The sequence below is a fragment of the Melanotaenia boesemani genome, chromosome 13 (genome assembly GCF_017639745.1).
Source record: "Melanotaenia boesemani isolate fMelBoe1 chromosome 13, fMelBoe1.pri, whole genome shotgun sequence".
Taxonomy (NCBI): Eukaryota; Metazoa; Chordata; class Actinopteri; order Atheriniformes; family Melanotaeniidae; genus Melanotaenia; species Melanotaenia boesemani.
This window is the reverse complement of record NC_055694.1, coordinates 3,985,399-4,008,547: the sequence shown is the minus strand read 5'-3', so window position 1 is coordinate 4,008,547 and position 23,149 is coordinate 3,985,399. Positions and strand designations below refer to the sequence as shown.

The 23,149-nt window shown below is 38.7% G+C and overlaps 1 protein-coding gene across 8 annotated transcripts in view; it reads right to left on the bottom strand.

Moving 5' to 3' along the window:
* tpd52l2b (tpd52 like 2b) overlaps positions 1-22,189 on the bottom strand; it is a 28,066-nt gene extending 5,877 nt beyond the window's left edge. For 2 of the 8 annotated variants that reach the window (XM_042002974.1, XM_042002975.1), the window contains exons 1-6: positions 21,942-22,189; positions 18,206-18,363; positions 16,757-16,905; positions 7,398-7,445; positions 2,673-2,774; positions 464-490 (exon numbers count right to left, since the gene is read on the bottom strand). In XM_042002974.1, the coding sequence (XP_041858908.1) occupies positions 464-490; positions 2,673-2,774; positions 7,398-7,445; positions 16,757-16,905; positions 18,206-18,363; positions 21,942-21,960 (503 nt within the window). In that variant the 5' untranslated portion in view covers positions 21,961-22,189. The remainder of the gene's footprint in view (positions 1-463; positions 491-2,672; positions 2,775-7,397; positions 7,446-16,756; positions 16,906-18,205; positions 18,364-21,941) is intronic. The other 6 variants (XM_042002977.1, XM_042002978.1, XM_042002976.1 and 3 more) reach the window with 5 other exon arrangements.
* Between the last annotated feature and the right edge of the window lie 960 nt (positions 22,190-23,149).

Below are 23,149 nucleotides of genomic sequence, written 5' to 3'. Positions count from 1 at the left end.
GCTGTGAATCTTCTCCATGGCACCTGACTCTCTAAAGTTTTGTTATTTGTAATAGGGACGATATTATATATATATATATATATATATATATATATGAAAATTATATACATTTACATGTATTTTAAAAAAGATTATTATATTTTAACTAATAAATGTATCCATATTTCATATTGCCCTTGCTATAAAGATAATAAAGCACACTGTACACTTGTGTTTTTTTCCTTTAATGGGCAAAAAGTATGTGTACTGGTCTTAGTATTGATAAGAAAGTATAAAATATAAAAAAAAAAGATATTACTCATTCCTAGTTTTTTTTAATATTCTGGAAATATTCCAGATTTTAATTTCTAATTTTTTTAATAACAAACTGGCCACTTTGATGAGTTAAAGTGTTTTTTTTACCCTGTATTACAAATGTCCAGCCAGGAGACTGAGTGTGTGATAAAGGACGTGTTAGCCTTACCTAAAGGAATTAGAGAAAGGAAGAGCTCTGCAGGCCAAAACCAAGGCAGCAAGTAAAAACAAGGAGAGAGTAAATGAACCAAAAGCAGCAACAAACACAAATCATTCAGGTGAGATACAGCAGGTTATCTGCAGAGAAATCAGGACAAACAGAAGCAGAACAGAGAAGTGTTTGCTGTGTAACCAGTCGGACCAGTACGAATGCTGGGAAACACTGACAGGAGGGATCAGAATAACGTCATTCTTGACTAAATGCCTCTTAATGATGAAATGATGGACAGCAGCCAGTTAACAGCCAACAGTTTAGATTATGAACGGAGGTTAAATATAATCTGCAGTCAGGTGAAGAGTTAATTCTGTCAGGATAAAAAAGTCACGTTATTCTCACCACAGGGACTTCATAAAAAGGAGGATAAAGTGGTTTGTTGTGGATTCAATTCACGTTTATGACAAAGCAGCTACATGCTAAAAATCTGCTTCTCTCGGGCCAAATTTGGATTTTTAACATGGCTAAAGATCACTTCTCTAAACAATACTATTTCCATCAGCATTTCGCCGTACAGTTCATTATAAGTGTCAGAGTGCATGTGGTATTGTGTGTGTGTGTTTGGTGGGGGGGCTGAGGAGAAAGTTTAGGAACCAGTGCACATCCGCTAAAGCTACAAAGATGTTTTGAAAATACCAGGAAGTGACAACACCATGGACGTACCTATTCCAAAATAAGTCCATTAACGGACTGGTGAATGTAGACAACCCTGACTGTTAAATTGCATCTAAGAGTTAAACGGGAACATGAAGAGCCCGAACAGAAACATATCTGAGGACGACTTCTGCAGTTACAGCAGATTCACTATAAATGACAAGTTTTTTCATTGTAATTTCCTGTAAAGGTCATGGACAACACGTACACACATTAGTTAGCTGACTTGTACAACCGTGTAACTCTGTGCATATGTTGCCATCAAAATATAAAATGCCAGCATTGTATTTAATGCCAAAGTATTCTTATTATATATTTTTAGTAGTAAACAGATGTCCAAAGTATTCTAAAAATGACTGCTGTGGAAATTCTTCATAAAAGCATCAGTAATAAATCCATGAAGCTCTAGTTGTCTTTTATAATGCTGCAGCTGGAAACCAGATTCAACAGAGTACAAGAATCTGCAGAAGCTGTTTACAATTCATTCCTCCTCCAAGAGCATTTTTAATCTACTCGAAATCTCGGCCCTCTCAGCCAACCCCAGCTAGTGCTGAGCATGTGGAAAGTGTCTAAACTAACTCACCTAAATAAGACTACAGCTGGAGTGGGACTATATCCTAAACTGCCCTTCACCTGGAGTCAGACTGGGTTCTGCAGAGTCTACATAAACATACGAAACAGGTACCGTCTGTCTGATCTACTCTCAGACGAAACTTAAGCTCAGCATTAATGACAATCATTGCACCAATATGAAGATAATGTAAATGAAAATGTATAAAAAGTGCACATTGGACATGTCTAGAACAGCTAATTCAGACTGCGCAGGATTTTGAGCTTTTCTAATTTTAATTTGGACTTTTTGGATTAGATGACATGGAAATATTCTGTAAGGACTGGTGCTTGGAGATAGCTCATCGCTGGATCATACTGGACTTTGCAAGAATAAATACAGACATCTTCAAGAAGTGCACTGGCATCAACGCAGCTCACAGGAAGCTTCTGGAAGAGAAACTTGATGGACCACAGCAGGTGGAACAAGGTGTAAATTAATGTATAAACTTAATTATAAATAAGTAAATGATACCTCAATAGTAAATATTGTAAATAGTTCTAAATATTAAATAAATAAAAAATGCCTCTCTTGCTTGGACAGTGGAATCTCTCCAACAATAAGCTGCAGGAATTGTATGAAATGTCATCAGTGTGGGTTTGTGGGAAAATCAACAATAACAGACCTGTGTTAATCTATAAAACACCATCAGAGAGAAAAGCTGGATGTGAGAGAATTAATGAATTTTTTTCCACAGATAAAACTTAAAATGACATATATTCCTCGTTCTTAGAACTCAGTGTTTTACAAATGTCTTTAATAATGTTGTGTTTGTGTGACATAAAGAATAAATACTGATCTGTATTGATGTTCAATTTTCTGATATCTCTCTCCATATGGCCACCTCTGCTTGTATGTCCTTCTAGCTAAGCTTCAGCCATTTTGATTCTTTCACTGTACCTCATGTCGCCGAACCGCTTGCTGATGGCTGTGCCCACTGTGTTGAAAGCTGCAGTCGTCTTCTGTCCCGCCTGGGAAAGAGTCTCCTGAGTCTTCTTGTATCTGCAGAGAGTGGGTGGAGGAAGGAAGGGAAATGATGATAACAAAGGGAATAAGTGGGTGGTAGAGTACAAAACACAAAGAGAACAATGGTGAAAAGAAAAGTGGAGAGGGACGGATGGTTGCAGTGTAATGTTTAGGAAATGTTGGACAGGAAAAGCGGGGAAGTGGAAAAGCAAAGATGGGAAAGAAAAGTCAGATGAAAATGAGGCAGATGCATGGGTGAGGGGAGGGAAAAGAAAGCACAAAAAACATTAGCAGCAAAGTGAACACAGAGAGCAAAACGTTAGGCTAAATCCCACAAAAAAGTAATACTACAGCACAACAACGGTTAGTACTCTGTCCAAGAAAGCAAAGCTACTATAATGCTTCTAAAATTTTTGGTCACCCTACAATTGATTTACATGACAAACTGATGAGTTAAACAGTCAAAAAAATAAATAAAAAGAAGTTAATCCTTCACCCAAAACAACCTAAGAGCTCTGAAACATCATGTTGAAGTTGAATGACGCAGAAAACAGGGGCCGTATCTGTTGTCATGGAGATACTTTAGTTTTAAAAGGTAAAACAATCAAACAGTTTTTTTCTACTTTTACCTGTAAATTTAAATTTGGGTTATTTGGTCATCACACCTTCTAACAAACTGAATTCATACAGCCAGAGATTCACTAACAGGGTTCTTTAATTTCTCCATAACGGCTCAGAAATATTGGGTCTTAACTATCGCCCATTTTCTATCTTTCCAACCCCTAAATTTGTTTTTGATAATGATCTAATTTTGATCAGTAAAAAGTCTCAGGATTCATCCAACATCAGTACATCCATGTCTACCTTGTGGTTTGACCTCATTTACGTTTGTCTGGAACATGAATTATTTAAACAACATGGCACACAAAAGATGAAAAAAAGCCTTTAAAGCTGCCAGAACAGGAAATGTTAACGTTTTTCTCACATGCCCGATACTATTTTTTAAAAAAGACATAAAAGCAGAAGGACACCATTTTGGTTTTGGCCGAGCTAAATGATGCTCAGAATAGTCTCGATCTTATCAAACACTTGTGAAGAATAAACCAAGAAATATGTCTGATGCTGAACGGATGCTTGAGGAGCGTAAGAGAGGCGACATCATAGCCAGCTCCCAGCGGTCCAGCAGCAGATGGTTTACAGAAACCATTTAGAAGAGAATCCTGCGTAGCTGAGTGTTCACACATGAACTTGTGTCATTAAACTTTCAGACGTTTCTGTAATTTTAATCAGTGTTGTTACATATTTACATGCTAACCTTTATCCTAACCCTCTGGGGAATAACTGGCCTTTTTGGAACACCTTTGCTTTTACCCTTAGTTTACCTGCTTTGCCTGGTTATCATTCCTGTCAGCACAACCTCACATGTCTGATTTTATAGTTGTGTTTTCATTTTGACATATAATCACACTGCACCTAAAATCAATACAATAAGTTTTTTTTAATATGAAAACAACAAATATGTTAAATAAACTATTTTTAGAACAGAATCAAATATATTGTTAATGTAAAAAGCGTATGTATAAATTGAGCAAACATAGTTATATCCCACTATTCACATCAAAATGCAGGCAGTTATTGTCCAACAATTTACAAAACAATCCCGTGTCACCGTAAGATGCCACATGCATTAATTGTTTCACACCAAAAACAACAACACCAGTAGATGATGTAATATTATGATGTCATGTGATCACACATTCCCGGCACGCTGACATCATTTAACCGTCCCTCAACCCGTGCAGCACAGGTGTGGTCCACTGAGCAGGTGACGAAGGCAACATGGCGGAGCAAAGCAATACAGCCGTTCATACAGAATTTTGATTTCAGCTCCAAACGATAAAAGCGGTGAGACAAAAGAACAATTCTTATTAACCCGTAATACGCTCTGTTATTTTGTCACATGTTCAGAGACAACACACTTCTGCCACTTCCGAAGGGGATTTCTGCAAAAACCAGAAGCTGACCCTCTGCTATTGACTCTCATACTGACACTAAGGATGGTGCTCGATACCCGATACTATAGAAGGAGAAAACTTTTTATTAGTTTTTTGATCAAATTCAGAACACCACAAAAATAACACAATCCAAACAATACAACAAAAATATGTTAATATAAGAAAATACAATAACAATGTAAAATAAATGCATTATTTTAAAGCACTTCGTGCAGATACAGTCTCAGTGTTCCCAGACTGTTCGCTCACTGTGGTGCAAAAAATAAGCTAAAAACACACTTCAACCATGAGTTAGTGAACTCATTTACATAAGTAATACTTGAGAAGAGATCAAGTAAACAGAACAAACTGGTTAATAATATCTACTTTTTAAAATCTAAATTAACTAATTATTTATTTTTTAAAGATTAGCTTTTTAAAGCCTCTTGTGAGGGCTTTGGGATGGGGGAGGGGCCTTCGGTAGCGTCTGCGACTCGTTGAGAAGAATAAACGAAGCGTTTTCATGTCAGTGTCCAAGTCTCCAGTAACACCAGAAAAAGTTGCTAAATTTGTCAATAGTCATTTTTTTAAGTGCTGCTAGAGAAGTCTAAAACTCACTAATTATAGCAGCAAGTTGCTAGGTTGGCAACACTGTAAACAATGGGTCCTTCAGGGAGATGCTGTAGGGGCAGGGCTGCCCACTGCAGTGCCTGCTTAAAATGGGTGGAGGCAGCTGGATTTTTCTATGAACCAGCAGACCCCAAAGTGGCATTTAAGTATCGGTCTAATTAATATCTAATTAGATACTATATTTTACAAATCGATTAGTAATTTAGAATAAATTTTTCTCAACACTAATTCAGATCCTTCTAGCAACTCCATCCATCCATCCATCCATCCATCCATCCATCCATCCATCCATCCATCCATCTTAATCCAATTCGGGTCGCAGGGAAGCTGGAGCCTATCCCTGCAATTAGTAGGTGATAGACAGGTACACCTGGACAGGTCACAAGTCCATCGCAGCCTTCTAGCAACTCAAAAAAAAAAATGAGTAGCAACAAATCTGGTGACTTTTTGGCTGCTATTGGAGACTTAAGGAGCCTGGTGTGAAAGCAAGCATCAGTAGGACTCAATGTTTCGTTTACAGCACATTAAGGAAGATTAAAAACAGCCAACATCATGTTAGGACACATCTGTAATGCTAAGTTCAGTTACAAGCTGGGAAGTTATAGAACGACACACCAGACCACCATATTAGAAAAACAGAGGAAAAGACGTGAATGTAAAGACTGAAGCGGCAGTGTTAGCGCAGGCGCTCACGGTTCCATCACCGTACTGTAATATAATGCTTTTATCTCCAATCATCCATGAAGACCATTCAGTGTGTCACAGATTTTGAAACTACATTTATAAAAACGGCTTTCCCATTAAATCCATTAAAGCCCGACCCATAAAAAAAAATGGTAAGAAAAGTCAAATTTTTTAAATATGAGGTCTTTATTTGGCCCTTTAACAAAATGTAACAAAAAAAAACATTTCTTTTTTGGTTTGGGGGGTATCTACCATTTATTACTATGTGCTATATTAAAAATATTATAATGTGGTCTTCGGCTTCTGGTAATCTATCAGGGGACAGAAGACAAGTATCACATTGTGTTTAACAGGATTTTGAGCAAAGTTTTTACCATAAATTGAAGCAAAATGTCTCAGAAACTATGTGCCAAATATGTCACGTCAGGCTCTTATGGGTTAAATTTTTACCCTCAGTTCCTAAAGATCCTGCTTGAAACCGGGTGTATAATTTCTGTTTGCAGCACGGTTCATATATCCTGGCCTGTGCTGCAAAGAGCATTTCATAAATGCAGGTTAGTGATATGAACAAGAGGAAAGCATGTGTGCTGCCACCAGTGTTTAATCAAATTCTTCTGTTTCCTGAGCAGACTGTGGAGTTTTCACCCTGCTTTAATCATGTTTGCAATATTTACTTGCTGTAGCTTTTCACTCAACTTGTTCCTCAGTTTTCCCAAAAAAGACTGGCACAGGTCCACAAGATATGGTGACTGGTTACTGCCAATCAGAGTCAAATTTGCCTCAGATCTGATCTTTTGTCTGTTATGGGAAAAATCTGACAGATTCTTGTGTTAATTTGATGTTACTACCTAAAGAGCTGCGGCCTCTGCAGGTTTCCACCAAGTTAGGCAGGATGCTGAGAAAGGGCTGCTCTGCGACGATGCAGATGGAGAAGCGATAGGAGATGAAACAGCTTCACCCCCAAAGAGGCGCAGAAATGACGGTCTCACAGTAAAAGGCACAGACGGCTAAAACCAGGTGCAAACGAAGGAATCAACATATTGTCCATTTCTTCATGTATTTGTCAGTCGTCTCAGGGGGAAAAAAAAAAAAAGACTTACTTCTAAAACTGAAATGAACTTTCTCAGCCATGTAAAATATCTGCCATCAAGTCTCCCCTGAAATCAGCCTCCATTAAAATAATGAAGAAAAACAAAAGTAGCTGAACCCTCATCACAGAAGCAAAGAAAAACAAAAGCTCAGATAGAAAAAAGATGAGGTGAGAAGAAAACCAAACGTTAAAACCAAACCAAAAAGAAACCTTAGTTCATCTACAAAAACAAAACAACACAATAGAAAAGGGTCAACTCACGCTTCAGTGTGGGTAATGTCATCCAAAGTGGCTGAGGCAGACCGATATCTGAAGACACAACAGCAGGATAATGACACAGAAGAAGAGAAAGACTCGCAATACAGCAGTGTGCAGTAGTAAATTCTTCTTTCCAACCTTTAAAACCATTTCTTTTAACAGCTTTTAATACCCCAACAGATGGAAATCTGCACCAGTATATTTCATTAAAAGGAGGGGGGAAAAAAATCTGTCAAAAGCAAGACAGAACAGTTACTGTCCTGCAAAAGACAGGACATGATCCATAAAGAGGATTCTTACTCATAAATATTCAAATGCTTCCTGTTTATTAAAGTAACTGGTTGGTTTGGCCTTAAAATTTAGTTAAAAATATAATGTGTCTTTCATACTCCATGACTAAGTTTAGCTGCATAACTCCTGTCCAGAACAGGGACGTCACGATTACACGGTTGGTATCAAAGAAATAACCACAATTTCACGCTTATCACGATTATTATGCGTAAATCAATTCCCCAGCACTACAATGTGTAAAATCACCTGAACACTCCTTATATGTCATAACAAAATAAAGAAACTAAGAAGTCTCATTCCAGTTAAATCTCCTCTCCAAATCTCTAAATCAGGGGTCTCCACCTCCGGTCCTCGTGAGCTACTGTCCTGCAGGTTTTGGATTCCACCCTGACTCAAATCACTCGGCCATTAACAGTGAAGAGGTGTGTTGTAGTAGGAGACATCTAGGGAGGCTTCTTTCTGTAAACCACGTTATAAAAATGGTTTTGAACATTTCTTTCCGACCTGAGTTTAGAAACATGGGAAACACATCCAGCTAGTTTTGACTTCCAGCTGTGCTTAAAACAGAACAGCTGTCGTTTGTTAGGGACATAAATAAAACTACAACAGTGAAAATAAATAAGAACATTTATCTGGAATTAAATGCTGTTTCTTCTACAGACTAATTATAGCACACTAACAACTAAAAGCCATGGACCTCATGTTGGGTCGATTATGTTTGAACAGCGAAACTGTCATAAAAAGACGTATTTAATTTTTTCTGTTTAACGTCCAGTGAACGCACCACGTTGCGCTGTAAGAGCAACCCGAGTCGTACATAATGAAGCTACATATTTTGTAGCCAAATTCCACGATGCCATTTCACTTCAATGTTACGTTAAATATTAGCATCCACTTTCTCCACTGTGAGATTAATAAATTCCAATCTAATCTAATCTAGCGTCATTTAACCAAATACGTTTTTTTTCATCTGTATAACGTGATGTTCAGTAAACACGTCACATTACACTGCTAGACCACCCTAGTCATACATAATTATAAAAGAGTAAATGTCATCCATCCATCCATCCATCCATCTTCTATACCGCTTATTCCAATTCAGGGTCACGGGGGGGGCTGCAGCCTATCCCAGCAATTAGCAGGTGAGAGGCAGGTACACCTGGACCGGTTGCTAGTCCGTCACACGGAAGTGGTGTAACGTTGCTCTCGTTGCGTCCGGAAGTTGCGCTGATATAGTTTATACATAATATTTTATATAAGTGACGATGTTGAGGGACCTTTACGATTAATTAATTGAAGCGTTTAATACTGCGGTTAACTATAAAATTAAATAATCGTGATATCCCTAGTCCAGAATTTGGACAAACTTCGCAGGACCAACAAGACAATAATCATGTATTGATGTAAGATCACCAGATAAAACATTCATTGTTAAAGAGTAGAACAGGTTAGACGCTTTGCAGACAGCAAGCTGCACGTGCACACTGCAAATACAAAAATGAAAGCATTTCTGAAGACATCAACCTCGAAGCTTAACATGATGTAAAGAAAAAAAAAAAAAGGAGGAGATTATGGAGTGAATGCCTCAGGCTCCTGCTTCAAAAAGTCCAACAACCAAAACAAAAACTTGAACACAGTAGTGCTGAATGGTACAACGGTTCATACTGAAAACTGGTTTATATATTAGTTTTGAACTGATTTTGTTGGTTTAAACAGCCTAAAGAACGTTGGGGACGTGGTGCAGCAGGAAGCCTTTTGAAGGGGGACCTTTTTCACTGCTGCACCACTAAACCTGCAGCAGAGCAGCTGTGTTAACGGAGATGTTGAGCAGTGAAAATGGACGGAAAAGTTCAGAACATCAACATGTAGCAGACGCTGAAGTTGAACATGACAACACAGAAAAAAGGAGCCGGATCCGTTGCCATGGAGACATTTTGGTTATAAAAGGTAAGAGAGGGAAAGTTGTTGCAACACAAGCTAATCGCTGCACCACCTGAGCTGCAAACATGCTTTGGAGTGCCAAGAATGTCTGAAACTAATATCAATACCTTCCACATCCTCAGGTAAAACTGAGAAAGTAGGACTTGAGTCAAATGTCACTTGTAGATGTGTTTGCTAGAGGTGCTAGAGGTACTGACTACGACATAAAAGCAAGAGGTGGATGACAATCACGATCCATAGAGCTGAAGACCTGGTTCTGTGGAGAAAGACGGATTCAGGGAGGATCAACACCCAGCATTGGTGTAATATTCACATAGATACGTCTCCCACAGAAAGTCAGCGACGGCTTGGAGACCAACAGAAACACCAGGGTTGTCCATGGAAAGAAGGAATGCTTTGCTAATCTGGAGTAAAAAGAAGAAAAAACTGCCCCAGTTCTGGGTGAAGCGTTACAAACAAGGAGGAGCTTTGTCAGAAAACAAGAGAAGCTTCGATCAGAGTCACTCCGGGTGTTTGAGCTGCAGCAGGAGGCTGTCCTGAAGATCCCCGTCCTCGTTGACTAAGCTCCTTACAGGACAGACTGTTGCATATTAACAACAAAAAAATGTTTATGCTGCTAAACTCAACTGGTTCATATACAGACTGTTCATATACAGAGACCACAGCTCCTCCATGCAGCTGGCGATGGTTTGATTCCCGGCCTGGAGATCTTTGCTGCAGTTTACCAAGAGAGGGGTCTTGTGTCCTAAGGCCTTCTAGAGCTAAAGTCAAATTTATTTCTATATCACATTTAAAACAAACTCACCAAAGTGCTGCTCAGGAGAGACAATAAAACCATTAGAATGCTATAAAATAAAATATACTCATAAACAAAGTATCAAATAATTATGCTAAAATGGTAAAAAAGTAGCCAAATATTAGCACCGCAGCCTCACAGCAAGAAGGTCGCCGGTTCAAGCCTTGGCTGAGGGGGAGGTTTGAACCTGGGGGCGTGGCCTTTCTGTGTGGTGTTTGCATGTTCTCCCCGTGTATGCGTGGGTTCTCTCCGGTATCCTCCCACCGTCCAAAGACATGCATGTTAGGTAAACTGGTTATTCTAAATTCTCCCTAGGAGTGAGTGTGTGTGTGAATGGTTGTTTGTCCATATCCGTGTTGGCCCTGCGGCAGACTGGTGACCTGTCCTGGGGAAAAACAAAACCCACTAGTACAAGTGCATACATTTAGAGCATGTAACAGAAACTGGAGGTGTTCCTCCTACAGACAAGGCTCGTCTCTATATGCTGACTAACATCAGCACAATGAAGCTGACTGTAAGCGCAGCATCGACATACAGAGCAGCTCTGTTACAGCACAACGTCACCATATTTGTTTCAGAGAAGAACCGTCTGAGCAGAGGGAGGAGGATTATGCCTTCTTGGAAACGGGATGTTTATATTTTACACACAGATATATTACATATCCGCTGAAGCAGAAAAGTATGTAGAAAGAGGAGGTGAGCAGCAAGAATATAGATATCTAATATCTAACCTTTTAAAGCCATTTGTTTTTGTGATTTGCCTGTTTTCTCTAATGTAAAACTACATGCAGAAACTCAACCCTTTTAAATCACAGCAAACATTCATTTTTGTTTCAGTTTTTCTCAGATGTCTGATTGTGAGACTAAAATGATGTAAAATGAATGTATGAATAGATATAGCAGCATAAAGGCCGACCAGAAGAAGAAAGCAGAATTTATTACTAACAGAACTTTGTAGAAATAACACACAGATCAACAGTGACCAAGCCTTTTCTCATTTGCATCATTCTCTCAAGTCTTGGCTTTCAGGAGAAAAATATTGAAATTAACACACAATTATTTCCATGTTTCCACTTTTTCCTCATTTCCAGTTATTCCTGCTACTATTTACCTGCTATCCTCACTAAACCAACTCCAGCTCAGCTGCTTTGTGGCGCCACCGTGCATCAGAAACGTCTTCTTGGCTTTATTCCAGCCATAGAGGAGCATTATTTTTCTTCTTTTCACACATACATAGAACTTTCTGCTCACTGGTTGATCTTTGACTGCTCCTGATTGGACGTTACCGTCAATCTAAGCTCTCTGATTGGTGGAAAGTCTGACAGGAAGTGGCTTTATCATGATTTCCATTTCAAAATAGAGGTCTCTTTGCAACATAGTAGTGATAGTGATCTTTTTTATGACGAAAATGTAATAATGGTGTTATCATGGATCATTGTGGATTTACTATAAAGTTTCTGAATGAACGCTACATTTTGTGGCTGGATTGTAAACCTCTGGACGGGATAGAAATGCCAGGAAAATTTCCATAGATCACCTAAAGGGTAAACTATGCATCACAATTCACTCCACAGAGTTACACACTACTGTTCCTGAAAAACTTTGACAATACAAACGAGGTAGTAAATAAACGCAGGCGTTAAGGCACATCTGAAGCTAAAAGGGGTCCAAACTAGCAAGATGGACCTGATAAAGTAGCCTGTCAGTGGATATAACCTGGAATTTACTCTAAGAAATCTCTATTCTCACCTGCTTTAGCATAAAAAAACAGGATTTTTACTAAACAGACATTAAAGATTTTTTTTTAAACTGAAGTGAAAATTATGAACCAGCTGAATCTAAAATTTCACCCCCATTCTTTCATGTCAACCCGAGAGTTTCAGAGCCCTCAACGTTTTCATAACCTACTTATTTCTTTGTTTAGTTTGGATCCGTGTGAGCTTCACGCCATTCCTCTTTCCCTGCCCCCTCCTCCTCTGTCGCATTCTGTTCCTCTCCTCCCACTCGTTCCTGCAGCAGCATGTCTGAGCTGCCGGTCTGGTCACCAGACACGACCACACCGCAGGTGGAAGTGGAGGAATGCAGGTGCAGCCAGACAGGTTTCCTGCACCGTGCATGTAGGTATGGCTGAGAATCAAGTGTATACCAATGGTGGCGTCTGCACTGGCCTCCGGTGTCGATGCATTTCAAATCTACATTATGCAAACCACATTTTTTTCCTATCAGACCAGAAAGTGCTGAGAAAAGTATGTGTCTATTTCTGTGCAACTGCATGACAACGACTAGAAACCGAGGTCAGTGTAACTGCTGCTGTTTGAATGTATGTGTGTGAATGTAAAAGACAAGAACAGTCACAAGCTAGGCAAGTTTACTGAAGTAGAAAGCTCGCCAATCCAGTTCATTTCAGAAGCACCCACTTGGAAAATTCCATGAGCTTCAAACCACAGAGCAGCAGAAGCAGCAGCCTGGTTCAAACAGGCAGAAAACACACATTTAAACCCTAAAGATGAACATTTTGCTGCCCAGCAGAGAAAAAAGTAGTTTCCTGTGCGCTCTAAAATGCTTTATATTTTGTTATTATTTTAAGTGTGAGGTTAAAATGTTAAATTTACACCAAAAAGTTAAACACACATAAGTAGACGGTTATTTCTTGCATTGCCAATACAGGCTATTACGTAAACACGTAGAAATAACTCATTTCCTCCTATGACAAAACCTCATACACATAACTCTGAAAACTTCTCTGTCCGAAAGAAAACATCACCGTGTTTTTATTTCTTTCCTTGTTAGCAAAACTACAGAATCAGAAAATCGTGCAGAGAGGAAGCACCTGACAAAGCTAAAAATATGGAGGAATGTTGATTCAGAGAGGAAGTAAGGACAACATGATCATCACTTCTGAAGGAAGAGAGGACACCTGACCTCAAATAGAGGAACCTGAACAAATAAAGGATGGAAATAGAAAAAGAAAAAAAACATGAATAAGAGGGTGCAGGGGGAGGGCCGCTGTGACATTCACTGTCGATGCAACACGATAAAAACATCAAATAAGTGTTGACATCAGTACTGAATGCACATGTACACTCACGGTCCACTTAATAATCCATCTGCTTGTTAACTCCAATATCTGAATCAGCCAATCACATGGCAGCAACCCGATGAAGAGAGGGGGTTGAAATGACTGATCGTTTTCTAAATAAATTCAATTAGCCCTAGCTAGCTGACTGGAGCACACAGCTGGCTCTGTAGATGAATCGACTGGAAAACTCTCATCAATGAGATTTAATGTCATTTTGATAGTTCAATACTTGGGTCTTGTGTTCTTGTACAGAATGTCTTGAGGCACAAGAAAATCTTAAAAAAAAAAAAAAGAAAAAAAGTGTAGGTGGCCTGCCACCAGATCCAAAGTTTAACACTGTGTTAGTGTTCGTGCTGGCAAACATGGTTAGAGGGTGAGTAAAGGTCAGGACTCAGGATGAGTACAAGTCCAAGCGTGAGAGAGCAAACAGAGCAGAGGGCCAGACATCACCACAGAGTGAGAAGCAAACGGTGCAGGGACTCACAGATCTGAACTGGTAACCCTCTCATTCCACTCGCCCAGTTTTTCAGTGGTTCTCACATAGCTAGAAACAGAGACATGAGGGTGTTACACTGGAGGGGGTCAGCGAGGAATCAGCAGGCCGGCCTGCAGAGTGGCCGCGGTTAGAAAGTCGTCTCCAGTCGTCTCTTTACACAATCAAACGGAAGATGTTTGAAATGAATTTTCACTGAAGTCATGGTGAGAAAAAACTGCTTCTTTTTAACCTGAATCTTGTTTCAAACTCCACAAGAACAGAGAATTTTTTTCTCAAGGTGGCAAAAACTATTAAAAAGTTTATTTTGGCCTGGTTACGTCGAACTTCACCAGCAGCCCCGTCAGCGACGGGGAGGGGATCAATGGTGGGAGGGGTCCTTTTACTTTTTTTATTTTCGTTTTTATTCTTTTTAGTTTCTTCTGCACCTTGCTATAACGTTTTAACCCTCACGTTGCATAACCGATCCAAGAAGACGTAGCAGCAAGACGCACTCCAACTTTTATCAGTTTTAAACCGTGTTGATGCTCCAGTAGCACCAGAGTTGTGAATAAAAATCTGAATCATACTTTTCCAAGGATATTATCGTCATGTTTGGTGCAGGATGAAATGGACAAAACGGCCAATTCTAAAGAAAATTAAAAAAGGCTAAAACAATTCTAACTACCCCTTTTCTGTTGGTGGAAAAATCAACCAAATCAATCAAATAAAAAAAGTTATATGACAACGTGACAGATTTGGCTCCTCAGGAAGAGGAGAAGTTGTGGGAGTGACCAAAATCCACCAAAAGCCAACATAAGTGCTGCCTCCTGGTGGACAGGAGGACTAACACACCCTGGAAATGTCCAACCTGTGACGTCCCTTGTCTTTTAGTGGACAAGAACTGGTTTTGGGAGTAGAAAAAATTATTTATTTTGTTGTTTACCAAATCTGTACATGTTTGTTGTTTTCACGCACAAAAAGAAAGAAAATGACCTTTTTCAAACTATTCTTTATTCAGATTTTATGTTTTGTGTGATTTTAGGTTTAATGTGTTAACACATTTTGTCAAAATAAAAAAATTTAAAAAGCTGTAAAATTACACATGAAGTTGTACTTAAGAGAAGTTTACCAAACATGGCAGGTAAACTATTTAAAAGCTTAAATGTAATGATTAAAAAAAAAAAAAAAGTAGTCTAAAACGTCCAATTATACCCTGGACCGCAGAGGGTTAATGTTTTATGTAATGCACTGATTTATCCTGCACATGTAATGCATTCCACTAATAAACCTGCCTTGCATTTTTGGCTTAGTTATTTCTTATGCCACGAGAAGGTGTGGCCGAGTTTTGCACACGGCTGTGTCTTTATACGCCACATGTTGGAAAGATATTAACTCTGTCACTGCCTAGACCAGCTGTTTCTTCAAAACTGCCAGTTCAATCTTGTTCATTCTTGTTCTTTCGTCTCAGCGGAAAAGGAAAAGCTGTCCGCTTCACATTTTTCACATACCTTCCAACCAACTGTTCTCGGATGCCACACAAGAAAAAAGTTCTGCTTAGATGGTGTGTCGACAACAAGTCGCAAGAACCCCCAAACAGGGCTGAGAGGATAAAATAACCTGCCTTCAAAACAAGAAGAAATTCTCTTTTCTTGGTGAGTATTTAAAAGCCTAAAGCCTAAAGAGTGCTTGAGCATGTTCTTCGTGTCCCATACGCTGCACAACTGATCCCAATAATCACTAAATGCAAAGAGACATTCACACCGTCCACTTTGTCAGGTCCACCTCATCAACTTCTTAACACAAATATTTAACCAGCCAATCACACGGCAGCAACTCAACACATTTAGTCATGTAGACACGATGAAGACGACTGGCTGAAGTTCAAACTGAGCATCAGAATGAGGAAGAAAAAGGATTAAAGTGACTTTGAATGTGGCATGGTTGTTGGTCTGAGTATTTACTGGGATTTTCACACACAAACATCTCCAGGGTTTCCAGAGAACGGTCTGAAGAAGAGAAAATATTCAGTAAACAGCAGTTTCTGGACCAGAATGTCTTGTTGGTGTCAGAGGTCAGAGCAGAATGGGCAGACTGGTTGGAGATGATATAAAGACAACAGGAAGTCTAATTAGCACTGCTTCCAACCAAGGTCTGCAGAACAGCATCTCTGAACACACAACACGTCCAACCTTGAAGCAGATGGGCTACAGCAGCAGAAGACACACCGGGTGCCTCATGTCAGCTACGAACAGGAAACTGAGGCTACAATTCACACACACTCACCAACACTGGACAATAGAAGATGGAGAAACATTACCTGATTTTTAAAAACAAAAACCACAACTTTCACAAAAGCTGCTGCAAAAATCTGAAAAAAAAAATTGAAAATAAATAAATAAAACACAAATAAAATGGAAAAAAATCCTGGACGAACTGAGAAAAAATAAATTAAAAAAAGGAAAAAAGAAAAACCAGTGTTACTGGGATGGACAGCAGATATTCGAACAAAAGTATTTCCAAATTTGTTTTTCAGTCGGATGATGGTAGATTACTGTAGCTGTTAGAAAACAATCAATTTTACCATCTCTGGTACAAATCTGATAACACCAAAAACATTTGTTTTACAAAGACTGTTTGTATATTATGTACAGGTCCTTTCTAAAGATTCTTGTTGACTATTAAATCTTGTGAATCCGACATGGGAGCTCCAACGGACTTCTTTAAAGCTAAAGTCGCAACTTCCAGAAGCTTTGTTTAGTTAAAGTTGATGAAATACGTACGCGTTGGAGGTCTGTACATCTTGCCAGCTCTTTGTGAGATTCTGCTTGAGTTCGTTGAGCGGGTTGAGGCCGAGTTTCCTCTTCAGCTCTGCAGCGTGTCTCTCTTTGGCTGACAAAACCTGACGCAGGGTGGTGATCTCCTCCTCCACCTGAAACACATCAGTCTGATCTTTTCACACTTGACTCTACATCGACATGCAACCCTCTCTAGGTTCCAACTAGCCTCCATGTTTGATGATCCCACAACGTAATGTTTGCAAGGTGTGACTGTAATTGCAATAAATGTATAAAAACTTTGAGTAACTTTGATTAAACAACAGAACTTTTTTCCAGCTGAATTAGTATTTTTACGCAACACAACATGGGTCAACTTGCCAGCATTTGCGGGATCATCTACCAAATATGCAACCCAGACTCCAAAATAGTTAAGACGCTGTGTAAAATGTAATTAAAAAAAAAAAAATAAAACACTGTAATTTACAAATCTCATCAACCCATATTTTATTCCCTACCCACTTCCATGACTAGTACGGTTCACGTGGAGTAGTGTAAACACTCGTTCACAGGCTGATGTGGACCAAACGAGTGAACTCCGGTCTGCTTAAAAACCAGTGGTCACGGTTTACTTGCAAATGCACAGTGATGCAGTTTGCGTGCAGTGTGAATGCAGACATGAAATGATGTAGATCGACATGTTGGAGAACTCGCTGCTTCTCCTGTTGCTCATACTGGACAGATTCTGGTAAAAACCGTATTAGGTTTGAGCACCAAAGTAAAAACAGGAACCTCCACACTGAGGAAACTTTGTATTGTTCCAATGTTTATTTGCAGTTAAGAAGCCATTTTCGGTCCAGGCCAAGCAACAATCCGAGTTTTTCTTCTTCCTTCTTCCTGGTCAGAGGTCATTTAGCGAAACATCACCCCCAGGAGCGCTCGCAACTGCATGATGTCCAGACGGTTTGGTCTGTTACAGTAAAGTGCAGCATGACAGCAAACCAAAGGCAGGAGGGCCATTCCCAGTCCAATCGAACAGATTCCCCCAGACTAAGTCTTTGTCATTTTATATTGAATTTGTCTGAAATTGTTTCACCAGTTATAAAAGCAGTATTTTACAGATTGTAGGACTCCTGAGAGACTCTACCTCTCTGAAATGCTCATTTTATACACCATGTCGCTGACCTGCTGCCAATTGACCTAATTAGTTGCAACATGATCATCCAGATTCTGCTTTTTATTAATCACTTTTCCAGCTTTTATTAAATGTGTTGCAACCATTGAATCCAAAATGAGCTAATACTGTTTGAGGAATAGAATAATTTAACTGTCTTCTACTCTGAATTTGCAGATCATTACAATCCGTTTTTAATTCGTATTTCACACAGCATCCAAACGTTTTTTTTTTATCTTTTAACCTCAGTAGTGCAGGAAATTGAAACTTCAGGGTCCAACCTTGGTTAGCTCAGTGTGGAGCTCCTCAGCTTCTTCTTCTGTGAGGCCTGGTGGGAGAGGGTTAGCAGAGTTACCCACCGCTCCCTCCACGGGCACATCAGACAGGCTGTCTGAACGATCCACACCAAGACCCTTGTTAGGAGAGTTCAGGTTGATATCTGGGATGGGAGGGAAAGGGGAGAGGACAAGGTAGAGAGCGGAAGATGTTAATGTAGGGTGGTAATGGATATTGAACAGGAAGAAAAAGTGACAGTGAGTGAAGTTACATGATATTCCTGCAAGAAATCCATTACACCCCTCACTTTCAGAAAACAGGAAATAATGATGCAGTGATTAGGAGATGTTTTTTTACAAGGATAAATGCGCTGAAAGCAAAGTAATTTTTTAACTTTGCAAACCGTACTTAAACCCACGATTGTTTTGCTTCAAACACAGAAATTTGCAAATGTCAGTTTTTCTACCAATCTGCGCTCAGAGTCGTTCATTTGAGGAAAATTCAGGCAGCTCGGCAGCAGTCAGAGCTGACGCTGTCACAACAGGACACAAGAAGGGAAAGAAGAGGGAAAACTGCCTGAAACTGGCTAAAAATAGGCTTCATGCAACATCCAAACAATCTGTAATCAGTGGGCCAACAGGAGCGTTGGAGAATGAAACCATACTGGTGTCACTGGGTTTGACAGCAGTTTTTCTCCCCGTGCACAGCTGGGTATTGATCCTTGAATCCATCTTTCTCCTTTTTGTTTTGACTAAGTTATAATAGGAGTAAAATAAATGGGATTGAATTAGATTGTCTTCAAAAGTGTCTAAATTGGTGAAGTAGAAATATAAACTAACATCTGTTACAGCGTCACTTTCTCCACCCATTTTCACCGTTCAACATATCTAACAACAGCTGCTTCGCTGCATGCATGTTTAGTGGTGTAGCAGTGAAGACAGTCCCCCCTCAAACGGTTCCCCACAGCATCACGTTCCCACCATTATTTAAGCTGTTTGTAATTTTAGACAAAGTCATAAAATAAAAACTGGTACACCATCCAGCAGTAGGTCAAACCTTCCTCACAGACACACCTATTTCCAAACTAGGTGCCTTTTTATTTAAATATTAACATTTTTGAGCATAAAACAATCATCTGAATGCAGGACCAAACTTTATTAACTATTTCCTGGTTGGTTATTCAGCATCAGAACAAGTTTGTGCAACAAATTAGAAAAATGTTGGACAAACATGCACTTATGTTGCAAAATACCAGGATTATTTATGATTGCGTGTTTTTCTAATAACATCCAAACAAAGGATGTTGGGAGAGATGACTCCACCTGTAAAGTATACTGACTCAGCCAGAAGGTATTCAGAGTCGGGCCAGAAACTAATCTTGTAGTAAAGTTAGATTAACTTTGAATCACAAGATCAGACCCTTGAAAACGTTTTTCCTCCTGAGATTGTTTACTTTAAAGAAGAGTCACATGACATTTGATATTCAGTCAACAGGTTTCTTCTTCTTCGCGTTATCTTACATCATCATCATGGCTGTTAGTTTTAACAATTTCCCTTAACTACAAAAAAAATACTACTGATTTAAACTCACTGCACCTCAATTCAACAGCTAGTTGAACACAGACCAGAATTTATCAAACAGCAGCACAACTAGTCTGCAAACACTGACATGTGGACAGAAAAGGCTTGGTCACTCTTAATCTGTGTGTTATTTCTACAAAGTTCAGTTAGTAATAAATTCTGCTTTCTTCTTCTGGGCGGCCTTTATGCTGCTACATCTATTCATACATTCATTTTACACCATTTTAGCCTCATAATCTGACAGCTGAGTCTGGAAACATAAAAAAAAATCAAAACAGGTTGATCAAAAACAGAAAACCGAAATGGCTTGGCGTTTTAAGGGTTAAATGGGTTTGCTTCATCGTTCATAATAAAACAGCACAAAAAAATAAGAACATAAAGCATTTGTAAACGTTACTTAAGTAGTTTTCTTTCCAAGAACAAAACAAAAAGCTGCGTCATCTGCGACTGCTGCCAGGAAGCCTTTAGTCAGGTTTTAAAGCATCCCTCGTATGGGCGTACACAGAGACAGAAACAATGTCCTATTTCAGTTCAGTCTGTCATTCTTCAAAACAAGACAACAGTCAGCTGTAATCACTTCCTAAAAGCACTCATTATAATGTCCAGGAAGCCTGATAAAAACGGGTCCATCATGGCCACTCACCATTACAAACTACCCCAAGATGACTCATCAGGAATATTCCCCAACTATCATGGCCTACAGGATACTGACGACTAAAAATAATCAATACAATTATAATAATGCTCTTTCCTGAAAAATGTTTCACTCCAGTAACATTACTACATCAAGCTGTTGTTTTTCATACAATTTTAGCCATTAAAGCAAGACTTCCTCTATATATTGTCACAGTTACATGCTTATTGTTTCTTATATTATTGTTATATATATATATGTATGTATGTATGTATACAGATCCCTTTGCTGGACGCATCCCTGACCCTCAGACATGATTTGAGAGGTCAATTGTACAGTTTGTAATTGAAATAAAGTTTCTGAATGTTCTTTATCTAGAACAGCATTGACATCAACTTTTCTGAACTGGTGACCCTCTGTCCAACTCTACATTTGAGAGGCTCTGCCTCTTAAAAATGCTCCTTTTATACCCATTATTGATCTGTTGCCAATTAACCCAATTAGTTGTCAAATGCTCCTGAGGGTGTTTTTTGTCCCGTTAACTTTTCCAGCCTTTGTTGTCACTGTTCCAGCTTTTTAGAGATTTGCTGCTGCTATCAAAATCTAAAAGAGCTAATATTTTCCATGAAAAATGTCTCTGTCTCAGTTTTAATGATATGTTGTTTATGTTCTCTTGGGAATAAAATGTGATTTAATTAGATTTGCAAATCACTGCACGCTGTTTTTAATTACACTTTAAAGAGTGTCCCAACTTTTTTTTGGAATTGGGATTGTAATGACTAATTTAACCAGAAAGCTAGAATTATCTGGCCCATATACTGTCTGATATAACTTTCTCAGTAGACAACTGGTCCCCTGTCAAAAACTTTAAGTTGTTAACGTTTCTCACTTTCTGTCATTGTGGAAATGTCCACTGTATGTATTATGTATTTCATACTGATTTTTCTGTGAATAAACAAATCAAAACTATCGCTCAGTAAATCTGACAAAAACGAGATCGAGGATGCACAAGATGGTCTAATGTAGTGATGTAAATGAGAGAAAACAGGAACTGCATTTAGAGAAACCACCAAAGCAAACTCCAGCACTTCCTTTGTCAAACATGAGTTTATAGTTATGTTGACAACAATCAAATTTCCCTCCGTTGGAAAAAAACAGCACGATTCATAAATAGGAAAAAACACGGTGCACTCATTGACTGAATTAATGTCAGTCGTTTCTCCTGGAGTAACTTGAAAGTTGCTAACATTAGTAACATGATCCACCTTCCTCTCCACCTGCTGCTGTCCCTGTCACACACCAGCGGGCCCGTCCTCTCTTCACGGCTAAACTGTTCCGATTAACTCGCTCTTTTCAAGTCAATCATGCAAACAAACAAAAGTGAACATTCTTCAACATATTGACTATATGTTGACAAGCCCTGAAACAGAACTATGTGCTCTTTACTTAGTGTACTATTTACTGCATTTCAGTTAGCTAAAGCTAAGGAGAGCTAGCTTGCTCGGTAAGCTAACAATTGACGTTACCTTGACTGGCGGGGTCCATGGCGTCAATATGATGGAGCAAGAACGCCTTTTATATATAAAAAAAAAAAGAAGTTGAATTCGGCTTGTTTGAAACGTGGGCAGCAAACCAGGGAAGTGTGTTTGCCACCTTGTGCACAAAAATATCCCTGAAAATAGCGACTGCTCCCAACGAGAGAAAGTCGTTGACAACAACTGCCTTTAAACTCAAAACAGCCCAAAAGGAGCAGCCAGCTCAGCTTTATCAACTTCCGGTAGAGAGCGCAAAGCGAAAACAGCCACATCCGGTCAGGCTTTTCTAAATAAACTTTATTGAAGAAAGAAACAGTGCAATACCAAATCTATGAAAGCGAATATATGACACAACAGCGAAGAATTATAAACAAATACAATAACAATATAATAAAAGAAAATATAACAAAACACAAACCTATTTTAATTAAACGATAATAAGGAAAAGATTTAAAAGAAAATTAGGGAAAGATTTGTTCTATTTTAATTTTTTTCTTTACTTTACAGGCTGTCAGAGTCTTAATAGTTTTATATGTGCATTTCTTCATATGAAATTATGTCAATAAAATAATAAGGTTGATTATATAAGTGTTCATGATACTCACTTGTTTATGGATATTCTCAAAACTAAATAACAGTTTCTTTCCAAAATACAAAACAAATAACAAAATATTCTGCAATAAAAAACACAGATTTTGCCAAAAGTGTTTAACATCAGGGTAATACCAAAACAAATCTACAGCAGATTCTGAGTGAATCTTACAGAAACTACAGTTCACAACGTCTTTAACTTTGAGATGGTTTTTTGTTGGACAGAATCTAACAGTTTCCTTAACTTTATTTTACAGTGAAACTCAGAAAAACCTTGTTGTCCAGTTGTCAGTATTGACGACTGCTTTTATTTATTTTGTTGCTATTATCTCAAGGTCACAAAGCTTGCTTTCATGTTACAGCAACGTTGTGTCGTCCTCTCATGCATTTTAGTTATTTAAAAAAGAATACACATCTTTTGCGTGTGTGACGTGTCTCATGTTATGGTTGAAATATTAACAAGTGGCTTTTTTGTAAGTTTGGTGTCTTTAGATTATATCGTGGCTCAAGTTATTTTTTAAAATCTTAACATTAAATTCTTGTTTCATTCTGCTACCACACATTTTCTGTAGTTCTATTATTTTGAAAGCGTGGGTTCCTAACCGGAA